General features: G+C 39.2%; 1 protein-coding gene across 2 annotated transcripts in view; it reads left to right on the top strand.

The window, feature by feature from the left end:
- Usp3 (ubiquitin specific peptidase 3) overlaps window positions 1–16,577 on the top strand; it is a 77,582-nt gene that overhangs the window by 30,352 nt on the left and 30,653 nt on the right. The window contains exons 4-6 of one of the 2 annotated variants that reach the window (XM_028781469.1): window positions 12,765–12,848; window positions 14,532–14,613; window positions 16,355–16,437. In XM_028781469.1, the coding sequence (XP_028637302.1) occupies window positions 12,765–12,848; window positions 14,532–14,613; window positions 16,355–16,437 (249 nt within the window). Of the gene's footprint in view, window positions 1–12,764; window positions 12,849–14,528; window positions 14,614–16,354; window positions 16,438–16,577 lie in introns of both variants that reach the window. The other variant, XM_028781468.1, reaches the window with a different exon arrangement.

Raw genomic sequence — 16,577 nt, 5'->3', positions numbered from 1 at the left:
ATAGGGTTCAGAGGTAAAAATGTTCGTATATTTGATTATTAAGCTGTTTGTTATATTTGATTCTTAAGCATTTTCCCTTCAGTCCTTCCTCCACTTATACCCCTTATAGTAGGCATCAAACCCCGTGCCCTGGACATGCTCAGAAAACACTACTAAATCATATCCCAGTCCCTTCTCATTTTTAATTTTTTAATTTGAGACAAAATTTTGCTAAAGTTTCAGACTGGCCTTGACCTTACTCTGTAGGAGCCTAGGACTGATTTGGCTTCCCAAATGTTGGAGTTACAACTCTGAGCCCACACTCAACTGTGAATCCCTCTCACCCCTTTATGGTTTGTGTTAGACGATATTCTGAGGCTTACATTTATTTTTGCCTGTATGTGTTCATGTGTGAACACATGTGTATGGAGTTCCTAATTGTTTGGATATCATTGCCCAGGTACCTTGTTTTTTTGAGAGAGGATCTCTTGCTGGGACTTGGAATTTAGGTTAGACAAGGTTGGCTAACTAGAGAGCTCAAGGGATCCTCCTGTGTCTGCCTCTCCAGGTCTGGGGCTACATACACACCCTAGCTTTTTACATGGGTATTGGGGATCACACTCAGGTCCTTAGAGTGTGTAATAAGTACTTTACCAACTGCACCATCTTTCCTGCCTTGCTTACAGTTTTTGTCTTTATTTTCTTTTACTGAGAGTCTTGGGCTGCCCTTTCTTTTCTTTTCCAGTTATCACTGAAAATTCTCTTAACTCCAGTTATGGGGAGTAATCTCACTCTAGCTTCTGGACACTTGTCATTTCCTGCTACGTGTCAGTAATTTGTAAATCTTCTTGGAGACTACAGAAACCACCTCTTAGATCTTTGTATTTTGCTCCTTGTTTTATGCAGAGTAGGCAGTGTGTTTGTCAATGACTAAATGCTTGCCAAGTATGTAGATAGTCCTGGGGTCAATCTCTAGTACTGGGGTGGAAAAGATTTTGTTAGCTACCTTTAAAAAAGGAGAAAGGTTGCACCCAATCTGTAGTATTGTATCCTTTGATCATCATAGCAGATTGAAGCCACATGACAGAAGACTAAATTCCCTTCCCTCTGAAGATAGGCATCCTTGTAGACAGCTCTTCTTAATTCTGAAATCAGCAGAGCTTCCAAAGAAAAAGCGTACACTGTAAAAATTGTGGTTTGGCACAGGCCCTCTCCCTGAGAAAATCCAGTTGTCATGAAACAGAGATAAATGAAGATTTCAATAAAAGTGAAAATCTTCCCAGGATTTTCATATAGAAGCTAAGTTGCAGTTTATTGTTTGTTAAGTACTGTTTCTCCCTTCCCATCCTGTTCCTTTTCCTACCAAATGGAATTACATATGGTACATTATTGCAGTTGCAAAGAAGCACAAATTAAAATTAGTTTTGTATAAGTAGACATATGAAGGTAATAGATTAAAAATACTAAGCAAATAATTTACTGATACCTGAGACTTAGTCAGCTCTAATCTTTGTAAACACTAGCTGAATGTAGAAATGAAGAATTGGGAAAAGAATATTAAAATTAGTAGAATTCTTTGTTCCCAAAGCATCTTTTCAAACTATTGTGAAATATGAACTAATTCATGTCTAAACTGCTTATATTTCAGGTTATTTTTATTTTTATTGCCTCTGGCCTGCTTTATCATTTTAAGTTATGATTGAAAATTAAAAACAATAAAAAAACCTATCAGCACATAAACTCTTTAAATATAGATTTTATCTCCAACTCTCCCTTTATTTTTGTGTTTTCAAGAGGGTTTTTCTCTGTGAGCCTGGGCTATCCTGGGACTTGCTCTGTAGACCAGGCAGGCCTCAAACTCAGAGATCTCCCTGCCTCTGATTCCCCCTTCATGAGTGCTGGAGTTAAAGGCACGTGCCATCACTGCCCAGCTCTCTTTCTTTCTTTTTTTCTTTTTTCTTTTCTTTCTCTCTTTTCTTTTTCTTTCTCTCTTCTCTTTCTCTCTCTCTTTCTTTCTTTCTCTTTTTTTTGGTCACTCCCCTCTCTTTTAAGGGGGGGGCCTCTTGCTCTGTAGCCCAGGCTGGCCTCAAATGTATGCTTTCATCTGAGTGTTGGTATTGATTACTTCTCTCCTCCTACTTCTGTTTCCCTCCTCCATTTTCCTTTCCCATGTAATGGACAGGAGTGGGGTGGTAGGACTCCTCACGATGTTGCCGAAGCTGTCCTGGACTCCTGGGCTCCAGCAGTCCTTGTGAGTAGGCAGAGACAAACTGTCAGTGTTTTAAAGAATGGAAAGCAGAGAGAGATTTACTTAAAAATTGTGTTTTGAACTTTAAAAAGAAACTTTTTAATAGAGGTGGCCTCAGGTCATGAAAGGCTTTTCTCTGCTTTTAACAGAGGAAGGGTTTTTTTATCTGAGTATACTCTTTTCATATCTATAATTAGATATTTGAGGCCAAGACATTAGAATTTAATAAAAGAAGTTAAATATACACTTGATTTCTTTTTTTTTCTTTTTCTTTTTTTCTTTTTCTTTTCTTTTCTTTTTTTTTTTTTTGAGACAGGGTTTCTCTGTGTAGCCCTGGTTGTCCTGGAACTCACGCTGTAGACAAGGCTGGCCTCGAACTCAGAAATCCACCTGCCTCTGCCTCCCGAGTGCTGGGATTAAAGGCGTGCGCCACCACTGCCCAGCTACACTTGATTTCTAAAGACTAAGATTTTAACTGTAATAAATTTGAAACATAAAAAAAAAAAAAGAAACATGAAATCAGAATGTCAGCTTGCCTTTTTTTCAGTTGATCTGTCGTTTATAATAAAGTGGTTGGTTATATTTGTAAATACAGAAATGTTACACATTTGAATAAAAAGGAATTTAAAACTTAAGAAACCTGCTGTCCTCTGTGAGGGGCTTTCTGCATCCTGGATGCTTCCTCTGGTGGTATTATACATGCTGACTGTATGAGGACCCTGTTCCTTCACCACTGCTTACAAAGTCACTTCATCTGTGTAACGGTTCCTTCTGGTCTCAGAGCAGTGAAAAATAGTTTCATTAGGTATATTTTCTTAGTTCGTAAAGAATTTACTGTGAATTTACTGTGAGTAACTTCCGTAATACCGTTAACAGGAATGGAGGAAGAAAAACCAAATGTCTTAGAATGTTAAAGCTAAGAAAGAGGTGTTTTCTCAGTTTTCTCAGTTTGGATATGATATGTATGTTATTCAGTATACTAGGAACTGGGAAGTTAAATGTCGGGAGTGTATTGAGAAACTCAATATTTTGGTGTTATTTATTAAGAATTTACATAGTTTCATGTGTCTAGTATTGGATAATTTAGCCTCAGCATATCATAATTTAACACTGTGAGTGAATTAATTTTTATGAAACTTCAAAAACCTTAAGTCAGAAATCTGATAGACGCTCCAGAAAGAAGCCAATTTCAAAGTAAAATAATTTTTATTAATTAGAATAATTGCAAATAACTATGTCTTAAGATCAAACCCATTAAGATATTTTAACAGTTATATATCAAAATATAAAGAAGTTAAATATAAAATATATAATATAAAAAAGTTAATATAAAATATAAAAGTAAAGTTAATTTCACTTGTTGTTAGCTAACATTAATTATCAAAAGAAACTCCAAATTATTTTATCTTAAAAGCAAAAGTACATTTTATAAGTATTGAGAACAAACCCTCATTTTAGTAACACTACTAACAATGAAATAAAAAAAGAAATAAACAGTGGTTAACACACAAAAGAAGTATTATACTGTAGATGCCGAAATGCTGAGACTTCCATCAGGACAGAAGCACTTTCTGCTACCATGGGAGCTCTGTTATGGTTATTAAACATTACCTGTCAGCTCCAGCTGTGGTGATAAGAATAAGTGAAATAATTTGTCATTTTTTTTTATGATTATGAGTTTTTTTGTTTTTTTGAGACAAGGTTTCTCTATATAGTCCTGGCTGTTTTGGAACTCACTCTGTAGACCAGGCTGGCCTCGAACTCAGAAATCTACCTGCCTCTCCCTCCCAAGTGCTGGGATTAAAGGTGTGCGCCACCACTGCCTGGCTGATGATGAGTTTTATAAACAAACCTTTTTGTATTTTCAAGCTATAAAATGTCCAGGAAATTCTGGAGGCTCTAGTAGAAGACAGCAACTATATATTAATAGAAAATTTAAGAAAGCAGATTAATGAAAACAAATAGCTTTCTTTTTATTAGCTGTAATTATTTGAAAATTAAAATAACCAAATGAATGGAAAGATACTCAACAGGATTAGCAAGCCATTATCTGTAGTTAGAAATAAATGTGTTTAAGGAACTACACCCCAAAATGTGTGCTTAGCATGTATGCTGCTTTTACTCCAGTTCTCAGTGAGAATTTATTCTGTACTGGAGATCTTGTTTTATGGCTGGGTCTCCCAAATCATGAATGTATTTGTCAGTATGTGAAAAAAATAGAACCTTTATTAAAACATTTGGGGTTTTTTTTTGGAGGGGGGAGGCTTTGACACTTATTGAAGGCCCATGGTCTGTAGGTATGACAGTGTGTGGGAGTTGCAGGGCTTCTGAAGTAGCTTCGTGTGTAGTGTTCTGCCCTGACTGTTTTTCTACAAAGCTTTCATCAACGTGTATCTACCTAGTTTTATGGGTTTACTGTTTCCCAAATGGACTCACCGTATTAAGATTTTGTGAAAACAGAAACTCTGCAAGACAATAATGCATACATTTGAATAAGAAAAAGACAAATTGTCAGAAGTCATTAAACACGTGAGATCATGTCAAATAAAGCAACAGGAATGAATGCAGTGAAAAAAAACCTGTTGTATGTTTGTTTTTCACTAGAGCAAACAGGATGTGGAGTAGCAAGCTTCAACGTTACACAGTTTCTAACTCGACTACATAGTAGTATAAATAAATAACTTGTACTGTTTATGAACATTCTACCTGACACTTGATACTCATTTTTTCAGTATATGACAGTAAAATCATTCAAGTATATTTTTTCTTTATGGTAATATGCATGTAATACCATACTGAATCATTTTTGATTTTTGTTCTTTGTTTTTTCTCTGTGTAACCCTGGCTGTCCTGGAACTCGCTCCATAGACCAGGCTGGCCTTGAACTCGGAGATCCACCTGCCTGTGCCTCCTGTGTGTTTAACTGTATGTCTATTAACTGCTGATTGGGCGAAGTTTAAAACTGCTGAAGTTTTTTGTTTTTTGTTTTTCTTCATTGCTAAGGATTGAAGTTCAACTGTTGAAGTTCTCTACCACAGAGCCTCAGTCTAATTAAGTCACACCCCTTGTTTCATGGGTTAGAAACAAAGATATCAGTGGGTTTAAAAAAAAAAAAAAACAATTTCCTTATTCAGTGGCTTCAAATGTCACTGTGCTTTCTAACTTTTTAAAAGTTTTATTTTTAATTCATATACAGATTGTCTGTGTCTGAATATGTGCCACATGCCTATGGGTGCCTGTGGAGGCCAGAAAAGGGCTTTGAATTCCCCTGGAGCTGGAGTTACAGGTGGTTTCTGAGCTCGCCCATCATGGATGCTAGGAGTTGAACTTGGGTCCTCTGAAGAACTGTCTCTCCAGCTCCCCAAATGTGCTTTGTAAAATTGTTTTAATGCTCAGTTTACCTAATTTTTCTGTTTTCCTTTTTTTGTTTTGTTTTCCCCCCTTTCTGTGAAATAAATGAGCCTTTCTCCTTACCTAGAAAGTAGCCTAAGTGGAGCTCATGGTTACTTGAAGAGTCACTAAAAATCACTAAATAAAAGCTCACGTAAGTATAAATATAATCACTTAACAGTGCATTGATGTAGACAGTCTGTGAATGAGAAGAGGTCATGAATTCTGGATTGGCTTGCCCAACAAAGACTATCAGAATCTTGCCTAGTTTCTCCTGTCACGGTTTCTCAGTACGAGTCGTAAGGAAGCGAGGAGGAGAGCTTTCTAATGTACCCTTTCAGCTGGACTGTGTGGAACATTTATTTAAGTGTGCTAGGGCTTGTAGCTATGAAGTCAGTGATAACCTCAAAGTTGAGGTATAGCGTAAGAGACTAGGGTAGACAGCTAGATCTCCCTGAGACAGGGAGACAGAGTAGTTATGAACGGGATGGGGGTGGGACTAGAACAGGAGGATCATGTGGGGAGGGGAAGGAAAGAGAAAGATGGGGGAGAGAATATCCGGAGAGACTTGTAAAGTAAGAGCCATGAAAGGGTGATATGGGAATCTAGTACAGTAGGATCTTCTTCATAGAATGTAGACATACAGGAAGTCAGTCTGAAGAAATAGAGACCCAACCAACCATTTTTTTTTTCCTTCGAGACAAGGTTTCTCTGTATAGCCCTGGCTGTCCTGGAACTCACTCGGTAGACCAGGCTGGCCTTGATCTCAGAGATCTGCCTGCCTCTGCCTCCCAAGTGCTGGGATTAAAGGCGTGCGCCACCACTGCCTGGCGCAACCAGCCATATTTTATCATCAAATCAAGCTTCCAGTACCAGGATTGGCTTATATATACTTAAGTTGTTGTCAAAATGGAGGGGTCCCAATGGAACCCCCAAATAACCCAGGTCATTGCGGAGACTACAGGTTGTTCTCCAGAAACTGGTATCAATGTCCCATTGCTTAAGGCAGTACCTACACAACTCCTAGAACATGGGGAGGTTGAGCTGCTCTATACCTAATCTTCACCACTTACATGCTAGTGTCTTTAGTACAGGAAGGTACTTTGCACACTGCCAAAGGGGAAATGTAAACACCAACACAGCCACAAACCCTTTGAGCCGAAGTGGTGTCCTACCTGTAAGATATGCTAATGCAATGATGACACAAAGCTTGTGGAAGAAACTGATATCTGATTTGATGTAAGGGACATTCCAGAAGACTAAGATTTCGAGACTAGATAGCCCAGGGACTTAGGGTAAGACCAAATAATAAATACTACTGTTAAATTCATGAAAAAAAGGGCAATGAAATGATTCCTAATGACATTCTGTTACACTCAGATCAGTGCCTTGCTCAGCCATCATCAGAGAAGCTCCCTCCTACAACAGATGAGAACAAATACAGAGACCCACAGGCAGACATTACGGAGAGAGTAAGAGACCTTGGAACACTCAGCCCTAAAAGGGATGTCTCCATCAAATCCCTCCCTCAGAGCTCAGAACCCTTCAGAAGATGAGGCAAAAAGTGTAAGAGCCAGAAGGGATGGAGGATACCAGGGCCCTCTAAATCAACAGGATCTACATACAAATGAGAACACACAGAGACTGAAGCAGCATGCACAGAGACTACACACACAGGTCTTCATCAGATGGGGCTCTAGAGCTAAAAGGAGAAGTGAACACATGCCTGATCCCTAACACAAAGCAATCAATTGTTAACTTCTTCCAAATGAAAATTTAGTTTCCTTCAAGGGAGTCTCACTGGGGAAGCAAACTACTCTTAAGGCTGCTTGCCCAACAGTAGATGGCCAGAGCCTGACTTATACAGAGGTGGATGCTCACAGCTAACCATTGAGCAGATCATGGGGTTCCCAATGGAGGAGTGAGAGAGAAAATTGAAGGAGCTGAAGGGGTTTGCAGCCCCATGGGGAGAACAATACCAGCCAACCAGAGCTCTCAAGATCTAAACCACCAGCCTGGGAACACACATTGGGGGACCCATGACTCTAGCTGTATATGTAGGGGAGGATCGTCTTGTCGGGCATAGGTGGGAGAGGAGGTCCTTGGTCCTGTGAAGGCTGGATGCCCCAGTGTGGGAATTTGAGGGTGAGGAGGTGGGAGTAGTGGGTGGGTGGGGACTCATCCTCATAGAAGCAGGAGGAGGGGAGATGGGATAAGGGGTTCCTGGGGGGTGAAGAGGGAAAGAGGATAACATCTGAAATGTAAATAAAATATCCAATAAAAAAATTAATTTCCAAAAAAAGAAAATGAACTCAGTGTCATCTTTGGAGGTTCCTTCCTTGTCTCACACTGTCATGTCAGAGCTTTTTTTTTTTTTTTTTTTTTTTTTAAAAAACCCTCCAATCCCCACCCCTCCCCTCGTCTGTAGGTCCTTTGCCTATATATGAGAGAGCAGGTCTGTTTCTTTGTGTATACTCCTAGGCTCGTTTCCTTTTGTTTGTTGTGCTCAATTCTGATGTGCTAGCTTTTGTTTTATTTTCCTTCAGACGCCTGTTTACATACTGAACAAATTGTATTATATATTTATGAATATACACATGCATACATACACACAGACACACACACACATATTAAAAAGGCCATGAGTTTGAGAGAGAACAATGGGGCCGCATGGGAGGAGTTGGAGGGAGGAAAGGGAAATGAGGGAAATGAAAGGAGTATAGTTTCAAAAAAAATTATTATTAAATAAAAATGGTAGGAGATAATGAGTGTAATGTCCACATATTTATCTATATTCTGATTATGTTTCCCCCCCACCCCTCCCAGTTCTTCCCTGCCTTCCGTCTTATCACACCCACTCATTTTCTATCTCATTAGAAAACATCTTTCTAAGAAACAGAGGTATTTCTTTGTAAAATTGCACATCATTTGAGACAGCATACTTGAATTATTATCAGTTGGGCAATGTCTCTTGTCTTTATTAATATTGATTTGTTTATTTTTGACTATGAAGCCCTGGCTGACCCGAAACTCACTATGTAGACTTGACTGGGATCCAGTCTGCCTGCTTCTGTCTCCCAGATGCTCGGATTAAAGATACACAATACCACACCTACCCTTAGTATCTCTTACCACTGTTTAATAATAGCTTTATTTTTCTAAAATTATACTCTTATACTTTCCCCTATTTCCCTTTCCTCCCTCCAACCCCTCCCATGCAGCACCTGTGTTCTCTTTCAAATTCATGGCCCTTTTCTTTGTTATTTTACACATGCGCGCGCACACACACACACACACACACACACACACTCATGTGCGTGTATGTATATTCCTAAATACATAAATACAACTTGCTCGGTACATACACAATCTCAAGGCTAATCATTTGATATTGAATAAGCAATTGGTGCTCTAAGCCCTCTGAAAACCTGCTAATTTCTGATGTTATACTGTTTGTGCCTAATTCAGTTATTTTTTACTGAAGGGCAACTTTTTACTTTTTATGTTAAAGTACATTTTTTGAAACATTCTCTTTATTTATTTTTTAGATTCATGTATTTAATCTATGGAATTATACTGTCACTGTCTTCAGACACACCAGAAGAGGGCATCGGATCCCCATTTACAGATGGTTGTGACCCACCATGTGGTTAACGAGAATTGAACTCAGGACCTCTGGAAGAGCAGTCAGTGCTCTTAACCTCTGAGCCATCTCTCCAGCCTGAAACATTCTCTTTATTTTATGTGCTTTCTTATCTAAACAAGTTTTTTTACACAGTATTTTAAATTTTTTCATAGCAAATTGCAATTACTATTTTTTAAAATTTTATTTATTCACTTTACATCCCAACATTAGCCTCGCTTCTCATCCTAGTACCCCCTCACGAAGCTCTTTCTGTTTTACCCTCCCCCCCATTTACCTAACCCTTACCCCACCCCTTACCCTACCCCAGCACATCAAGTCACTGCAGTACTAGATGCGTCCTCTCCCACTGGGGCCAGACAAGGCAGCCCAGTTAGGGGAATGGGGTCCGCAGGGAAGCGACAGAGTCAGGAACAGCTCTGGTTGTTGGGGGAACTGCATGAAGATGAAGCTGCACATCTGCTACATACGTGCAGGGCCCTAGGTCCAGCCCGTGCATGCTTATTGGTTGGTGATTCAGTCTCTGGGAGCACCCAAGGGTCCTTGTTAGTTGATTCTGTTGATTTTCCTGTGGAGTCCAACAATTGCTGTTCTTTAATTTGTGATACACTTTCTTTAAAGTTATTTATTTTTTCTTTTAATCTATACTTTATTTCTATCTCAATAGTGTATCTTTATCTGAATATTAAAATTTCTCCCCATTCTGAAAAAAGGGGGGTGGGTGGGCATGGTGGCACATACCTTAAATCTAGTACTTGGGAGGCAGTTGCAGGTAGATCTCTGAATTCAAAGCTAGCCTGGTCTGCAGAGCCAGTACCAGGACAGCCAGAGCTATACAGAGAAACCCTTTTTCCAAAAAACTATTTTCTCTCTACTCTTTATGTGTTTTACAATATATGCATGCATGTACATATATATATAGCTGAACTTGCCTGTGTGTACATCTGCAGGCCAGAGGTCAGTATTAGGAGTCTTCCTCTGTTCTACATTGTAGAGTTCTTTTTTTTTTTTTTTAATAAGGTTTTTCAAGACTGGGTTTTTCTGTGTAGCCCTGGCTGTCCTGGAACTCACTCTGTAGACCAGGCTGGCCTTGAACTCAGAAATCCACCTGCCTCTGCCTCCCAAGTGCTGGGATTAAAGGCATGCGCCACCAATGCCCGGCTTTATATTTTAGTTTTTTGAACCTGGAGCTTGCTGTACCTAGGTTGGCAACTAACAAACCCTCAGTATTCCTATCTCTGTGCTAATCTCTCACACTCCCCAGTGCTAGGTCATGCTATCATGCCATTTTTATACACTCATACTGCCATGCTGTTTTTATGTGGGAAGCTGGGTTTAAACTTAGGGTCTCATACTTGTACAGCAAATCTCCACAGCACCTCCATTCTTCATTTTCATCTTGGAAATGATAATTAAGTGATAATATTTCAGTTTGCTTATCAATCAGTTAATTTACTTAGGTCTTCCTGTAACTGGTGCTGTTTGCACAAGCTGATATAAACATACTGCATCTCTCCACTTGTTTCATAGGAATGTCATTTGACTCTGTTGACATGTGATTGGTGGTGGTCAGTGTAAGGTCGACTCTGTTGACATGATTGTGGTGGTGGTCTGTGTAAGGCTAGACATGATCCAAGCACCTTGCTTGTTGTACATAGCCACATCTTACATTCAAAGGATGAAAGCAAAATGCAGCCTAACAGGCTGAAGTTGTGGCTAACAGGAGAAAGGTTTGACATTGCATTTAGTTGTAGGGTAAACACATTAATGAAACTTTCTAAGAGTTCAGTTCTGTTTGTGTTTAGCCCTGTGAGCACATCTCTACAGCTCAGTAATGAAAACAAAGTGGTTCATTTAGAGAGAGGAAACAACTTGCTTGAGCCAGGCTCAGTACAAGACAAGGTTACACATAAATGTATTTCCACATATAAAAATGTTACTTTAAACAGTGCTATTTTATATCCTAGGCTGAATCCACGGCATACCAAAAGCTATACTTTAAGAAGGGAACCAGTTACTTAATTTGAAATCATTTATTTCTTTAAACAAAAGAACCATCTTTAGGGAGCAGTTAGACGTTTACTCCTACTTACGTGTGGTGGCATCTTGCGATCTGAAGTCCCTTTGACTGCATCTCCTAGTGTTGGCATTTGGAGTGGTTTTGGTTTGAACTCTTACTGTCTTGTCAAAATGATGTGCATTGACTTATGGAAACATAGACTAAAATGTAATTTGTTCTTTAGGGAATGCTTAATGTTCATTGAGGTACCAAGTACCTGAAGTCCAGATTTTCATAGATAAAGTAGCCTTACCTACCCCCTTACTACTTACGCTGAGAGGAGGGATAATTAAACCTTTCTTCTTGTAGGCATCTTGAATCTAGAGAGAATGGTAGTTTTGGGGTGAAGGCTTGCTCTGGATGTTTGTGGGAATGCTTGGAGTTAACCCTGAGAACTGTCTTAGAGAAGTCTGATTGACAGTTCAGTAATCACACAGGTGACATTCTAAGGTCTCGAAACATATTCACGTAAATTTTCACTGCTTTGAATGAATTATGCCATAATTTTGTGTGTAGTTGTTTTCCTAAATTACTTTTCCCTGTCACTTTTATTTTTATCAACTAATTTCATATATGAGACACTCTTTGGACTGTGTTCCAGATGGCTAGCCTACTTATTACTAGTTGCTATGCTTTCAAAGTTTTGTTTTCTCAGAATGTTATATTTTTTGGTGCTTAATGAACAATGGTTTTATACAAAACTGTATATTCAAAACAAAACAAAACCTTAGTCCTAGTCTGTAAGTGGTTTTTGTTAAAACTGACCTTCTTCCAGGAAAAAAATGGAATGCTAATGCAGAAATCAAAGTTTATTTTGTGCCATTCCTTGGATTATTCACTTACAAATTTACTACTACATAAACTTAGCAATTTTTAAAACCACTGTAAACATTTTTTCTCAAATCCTCATTATTGTACTGGAAAGATGCAGCCTAGGACTGGAAGACATTCCAAACTCATCAGTCTTCTTTTTATTAGTTGAATGTTTACTGTGCATTTTTTAGTTTTTCTATGTGGATATACCTACAGGTTAATTACATTTTCTCTACTTTTCACTTTAGTTTCTCCTCCTCCAAACTTCCCACTAATTCGGGCTGAGAAGCATCACTGTAAGGTGTGAGGCTTAGTGCTTCGGGAAAGAATGGCACTTTCCTTTCCTTGTCTGTGTATTATGCTCCGCTAACAAAAGTGCAGCTCATGTAGCAGCTGACGTCATGTTCAAAAGAAGAGCTGAAGAGCTTTTAAATAAAAATGGGAAAAGACTAGTGCTCACTGCCTACGTGGCTTTAAGAAAAGGCTGTTAAAAACATTCCATTGTGGAATCCAAATCCCCCTGAAGCCCAGCCAGCACAGTGGCCTGTGAGTGGCAGCAGCCTCCCAGCGCTCCACTGATGGTGCACTTTCCTCAAGCTCTTTATGCACACTGATGAGGATTCTCTTTGCAGTTATCGCTGCGACGACTTTGTGGTCAATGACACCAAGCTGGGCCTGGTACAGAAAGTGAGAGAACACTTACAGAACTTGGAAAAGTGAGTAGTGGGTCCTGGAAAGGGGAGGGGCCCCTCCGAGTCACTGAGTGGTGTCTTTTGTTTGTTTACTTTTTGTTGTTTTGTTTTTTGTTCATTTTTTGGGGAGTTTTGTTGCCAGCATGATATGATTGCAATCGAAATGCTGATAAACAAGACTTGGAGTTAGATATCTAAACTCTGTCCATATTTCATTCAATATGTATTGTAAACTATATCCAAGGCCCGAGCTTATTTTTAAATTACTACCCACAAAGTACAAGTTAATTTCAGTTCACTCACAAGGAAGAACTTGGTGGTTGCAAGGAAGCAGCATAACAGGAGACTAAGATAATTATAGAAATGTTTGGCATTAGAAACTTTCTGCTGAATTGAAAATCTTCTTTGAAAGACAGATTTCTGTATTATTTTAAGAGAAGTTAGGTTCAAGTGTCTTGAGTGTGCACTTTGGAAATAAACTACAGCATAGAACATCAGTTTTTTCTTCTCTTTAGTAAAGAAGTACATTGAACTGACAAGAAGCTGTAGATGCTTTGTGCCCTGACGGAAGTTAAATTGATGTGAAGATTTGTTTTGTTATAGCCAAATTGCTTATTCAGATAAAACTCCCTAGCTGAAACGGTAAATAGAAACCCACATAGCAATGCCCTTGAAGCTGCATGGCCCCATAGTGACAAGTTGTCTCAAGTGAAATCTGTGTAGTTCATCACAGATTGCCTACATTGTCAGGTCCACCTGACTTATTTTGGCAGTTGGTTTGCTGTATTGAAAGTATTGTGAAAATATGCCATCTAGAGTGTCTCTTGATGTCCTAGGTGTAGAATGTTCCAAAATAATAGAGAAGAAAATATCTTCTGTTCCAACACTGGTGTCTTTGTGAACTAAAGGTTTTTATGCGTGTCTCTCACTGCCTGACTAGATTATAAAACTGAACAGGAAGGACCAGTAGTCTAGGTACTTAGGTCATCCGTAGCTCCTTACTTTTTCAAAGTCTTTTAGTTCCTTCATTGGAGATACACCACATGAGGCTATGCCTGGTAAGAGACAGAGGCACTGAAAAGCCTCTAAGTCACTGAGAAACTGAGTTTCAGTTTTAATTAAGTTTAAGTGTTAACAGCTACTACACACAACGGAGTGACCATTCTGTTGGCTAGTGTGGGCCTTGGGCAGTGGTTCTTTCCCTGAAGCTGCCACCTTTCATATAGCTAGGAAGAAGCTCAGGAAGACTGTTGAAAAAGTCCAAAGGTATAAATCTTTCAGGAAGTCCACAAGCTTGAAAGCCAGCATATACATAAGCACAAACCAGAAAAACAAATAGTAAGTTTTTGCAGCTTTGAAAAAAATAGCAAAACACTGCAAACACCTCCAATACGTGCATACCATTAAAACATAAGTAGACGCAACATGGGCATATTGGTGTCATGACCCTGACTATAGAATCATTTTTGTTGATATTTTATACTGTAATTTTGCTCCTGTTATGAATCATAATATCTGATATGCAGGATATCTGATATGAGACTCCTGTGAAAGGGTTGTTCAGTCCCCCAAAGGCTCACAACCCACATGTTGAGAACCATTGGTCTAGAGGATTCTATTATTTTGAGAATAACTGAGAATAAAATATAATAACTTATATTTTGAAAAACCAAATGTCTTTTTAACTATCTGTTTTTATTTTAGCAGCTCAGCTTTTACAGCTGACAGGCACAGAAAAAGAAAATTATTGGAAAACTCATCACTAAACAGCAAGTTATTAAAAGTAAATGTAAGTAATTAAAATTTATTCTTATGTCTAATTGTCACAGCTCCAACAAGTGCTCTAGCCTGCTACAAATTTATTAAGTGTGCTTTGATTTAAAGTGTTTTGAAAAAATTTTGCTACTTATACACGCCCTCCTCACTCCTTTTTGGACAAGATCTATGTAGCTTTGGCTATCTTAGAATTCTTTATGTAGACAAGGCTGGGCTCAGACTCAGAGATCTGCCTGCCTCTGCCTCCCTAGTGTTGGAATTAAAGGCGTGCACTACCCTGCAAACAGTTGACTATTGTTCGCTTGTTTGTTTTGTTGTTGCTGTTAGAGACAGGGTTTCACTATATAGTCCTGGCCAACCTGGAACTTTCTATATAAGTAGACCAGGTTGGCCTTGAACTAAAAAATCAGCCTGCCTCTGCCTCTGAGGGCTGGGCTTAAAGATGTGACCCACCAGACCCTGCACACCTAGTTCAAGCAGATGACTCTTGGTGCTTATTTAGGCACTTCTGTGCCACTCTGAGAGATCCTTTTTCTTCCATTAGGATTGGTGTTGCTTTGATGAAACGCCATGACCAAAGCAGCTTGGAGAGGAAAGCATTTGTTTGGCTTACACTTCTACATCACAGTTCGTCATTAAAGGCAGTCAGGACAGGAACTCAAACAGAGCAGGAACCTGGAGGCAGGAGCTGATGTCTGCCGAGGCAAGGAGTGGTGCTACTACTAAGTTTGCTTCCCATGGCTTGCTCAGCTTGCTTGCAGACCCCAGGATCAGGGGAGGCCTCACCCACAATGGGCTAGGCCCTCCCTCATCACCACTCATTAGAGATACTCCCTACAGGCTTGCCTCCAGCCTGGTTTTAAGGAAGTCATTTCTTAATTGAAGTCCCCTCCTCTCAGATAACTGTAGTTTGTGTCAAACTGACATAAAACTGTTCTGCACAGTTCCCAGATTCTATTGGTCTGAGCTTTTTTGTTGTTGTTGTTTTTTGTTTTGTCTTATTTTGTTTTGCCTTAGGGCTTCATTAATGTAATTTCACCATGAAGTATTCATCCTTATTTTGGAAGCTACTCATAAATTCACAGAGTTTTAAAGTCACTGCGGAGTTTTAAATGGCTCAGCAGTATTTTTGCCTTGCATTTAACTCTTTGCTGTCACTGGACATGTGCTTAAAATCGGAAGACTTTGTAGAAGTAGCAGCTGAGGCGCTCGCTCTCTTAGCCATCTGAATTATAGGCAGAGATCTTTTGGGTTGGACTGGAGAATTTGCCTCCTGATGTAGTATTCAGATATCTTGGGACATTTGTGGAACTAATCAGAAAACCAAGCCTCTATCTCTTAAGAAGTTCAGGTAGTGTTTTATGGTTCATGCCCACTGCTAAGAAAATGTCTTTCACTTGAGTATGCTTTTCAGTTAAAAGTTGAAGTTTACGTGTTTTGATTTTTCTGTTTATATTTTTAGTAGAATCTTGTAAATGTATTACCTTAAAATGTATTTCCCTGTTTTTTTTGCATCCATGGTACTTATTGATGCTTATTTTCTTAGAGACAAATGCTAAAATAAAATATCCATGCCCTCACATAGCCTAGAAAATTTGTCTTAAATATTCACTAGGCAGAAAAGGGAAGGGAAAAGGCATACTTCCAGATAGGCATGGTGCTGGAGTTTCAAGCAGAGACCTTGGCCTAACTTAGATGTTTGAAGTAGCTAGCCGTCCTTGGCAACACTGATGGCCTCCTCTTCCATGTTACAGGGAAGTACGACTGCCATCTGTGCCACAGGCCTTCGGAATTTGGGCAACACGTGTTTCATGAATGCGATCCTTCAGTCACTCAGGTAATAAATGCTACAGTCAGAAGTTTTGGCATTACAGCTCGGGAGTGAAGGCTCAGTGTTCAGAGCCTGTTTTCTGCCTCTCACTCTAGCTTCTGTGCTTTTTCCTCATCAACAAAATTGAGAAACGAAATCGTACTTCA

This window comes from Grammomys surdaster, unplaced genomic scaffold, assembly GCF_004785775.1.
Source record: "Grammomys surdaster isolate TR1022 unplaced genomic scaffold, NIH_TR_1.0 437, whole genome shotgun sequence".
Taxonomy (NCBI): domain Eukaryota; kingdom Metazoa; phylum Chordata; class Mammalia; order Rodentia; family Muridae; genus Grammomys; species Grammomys surdaster.
Note: the sequence above shows the minus strand (reverse complement) of the source record. Positions and strands in the feature narration are given on the sequence as shown.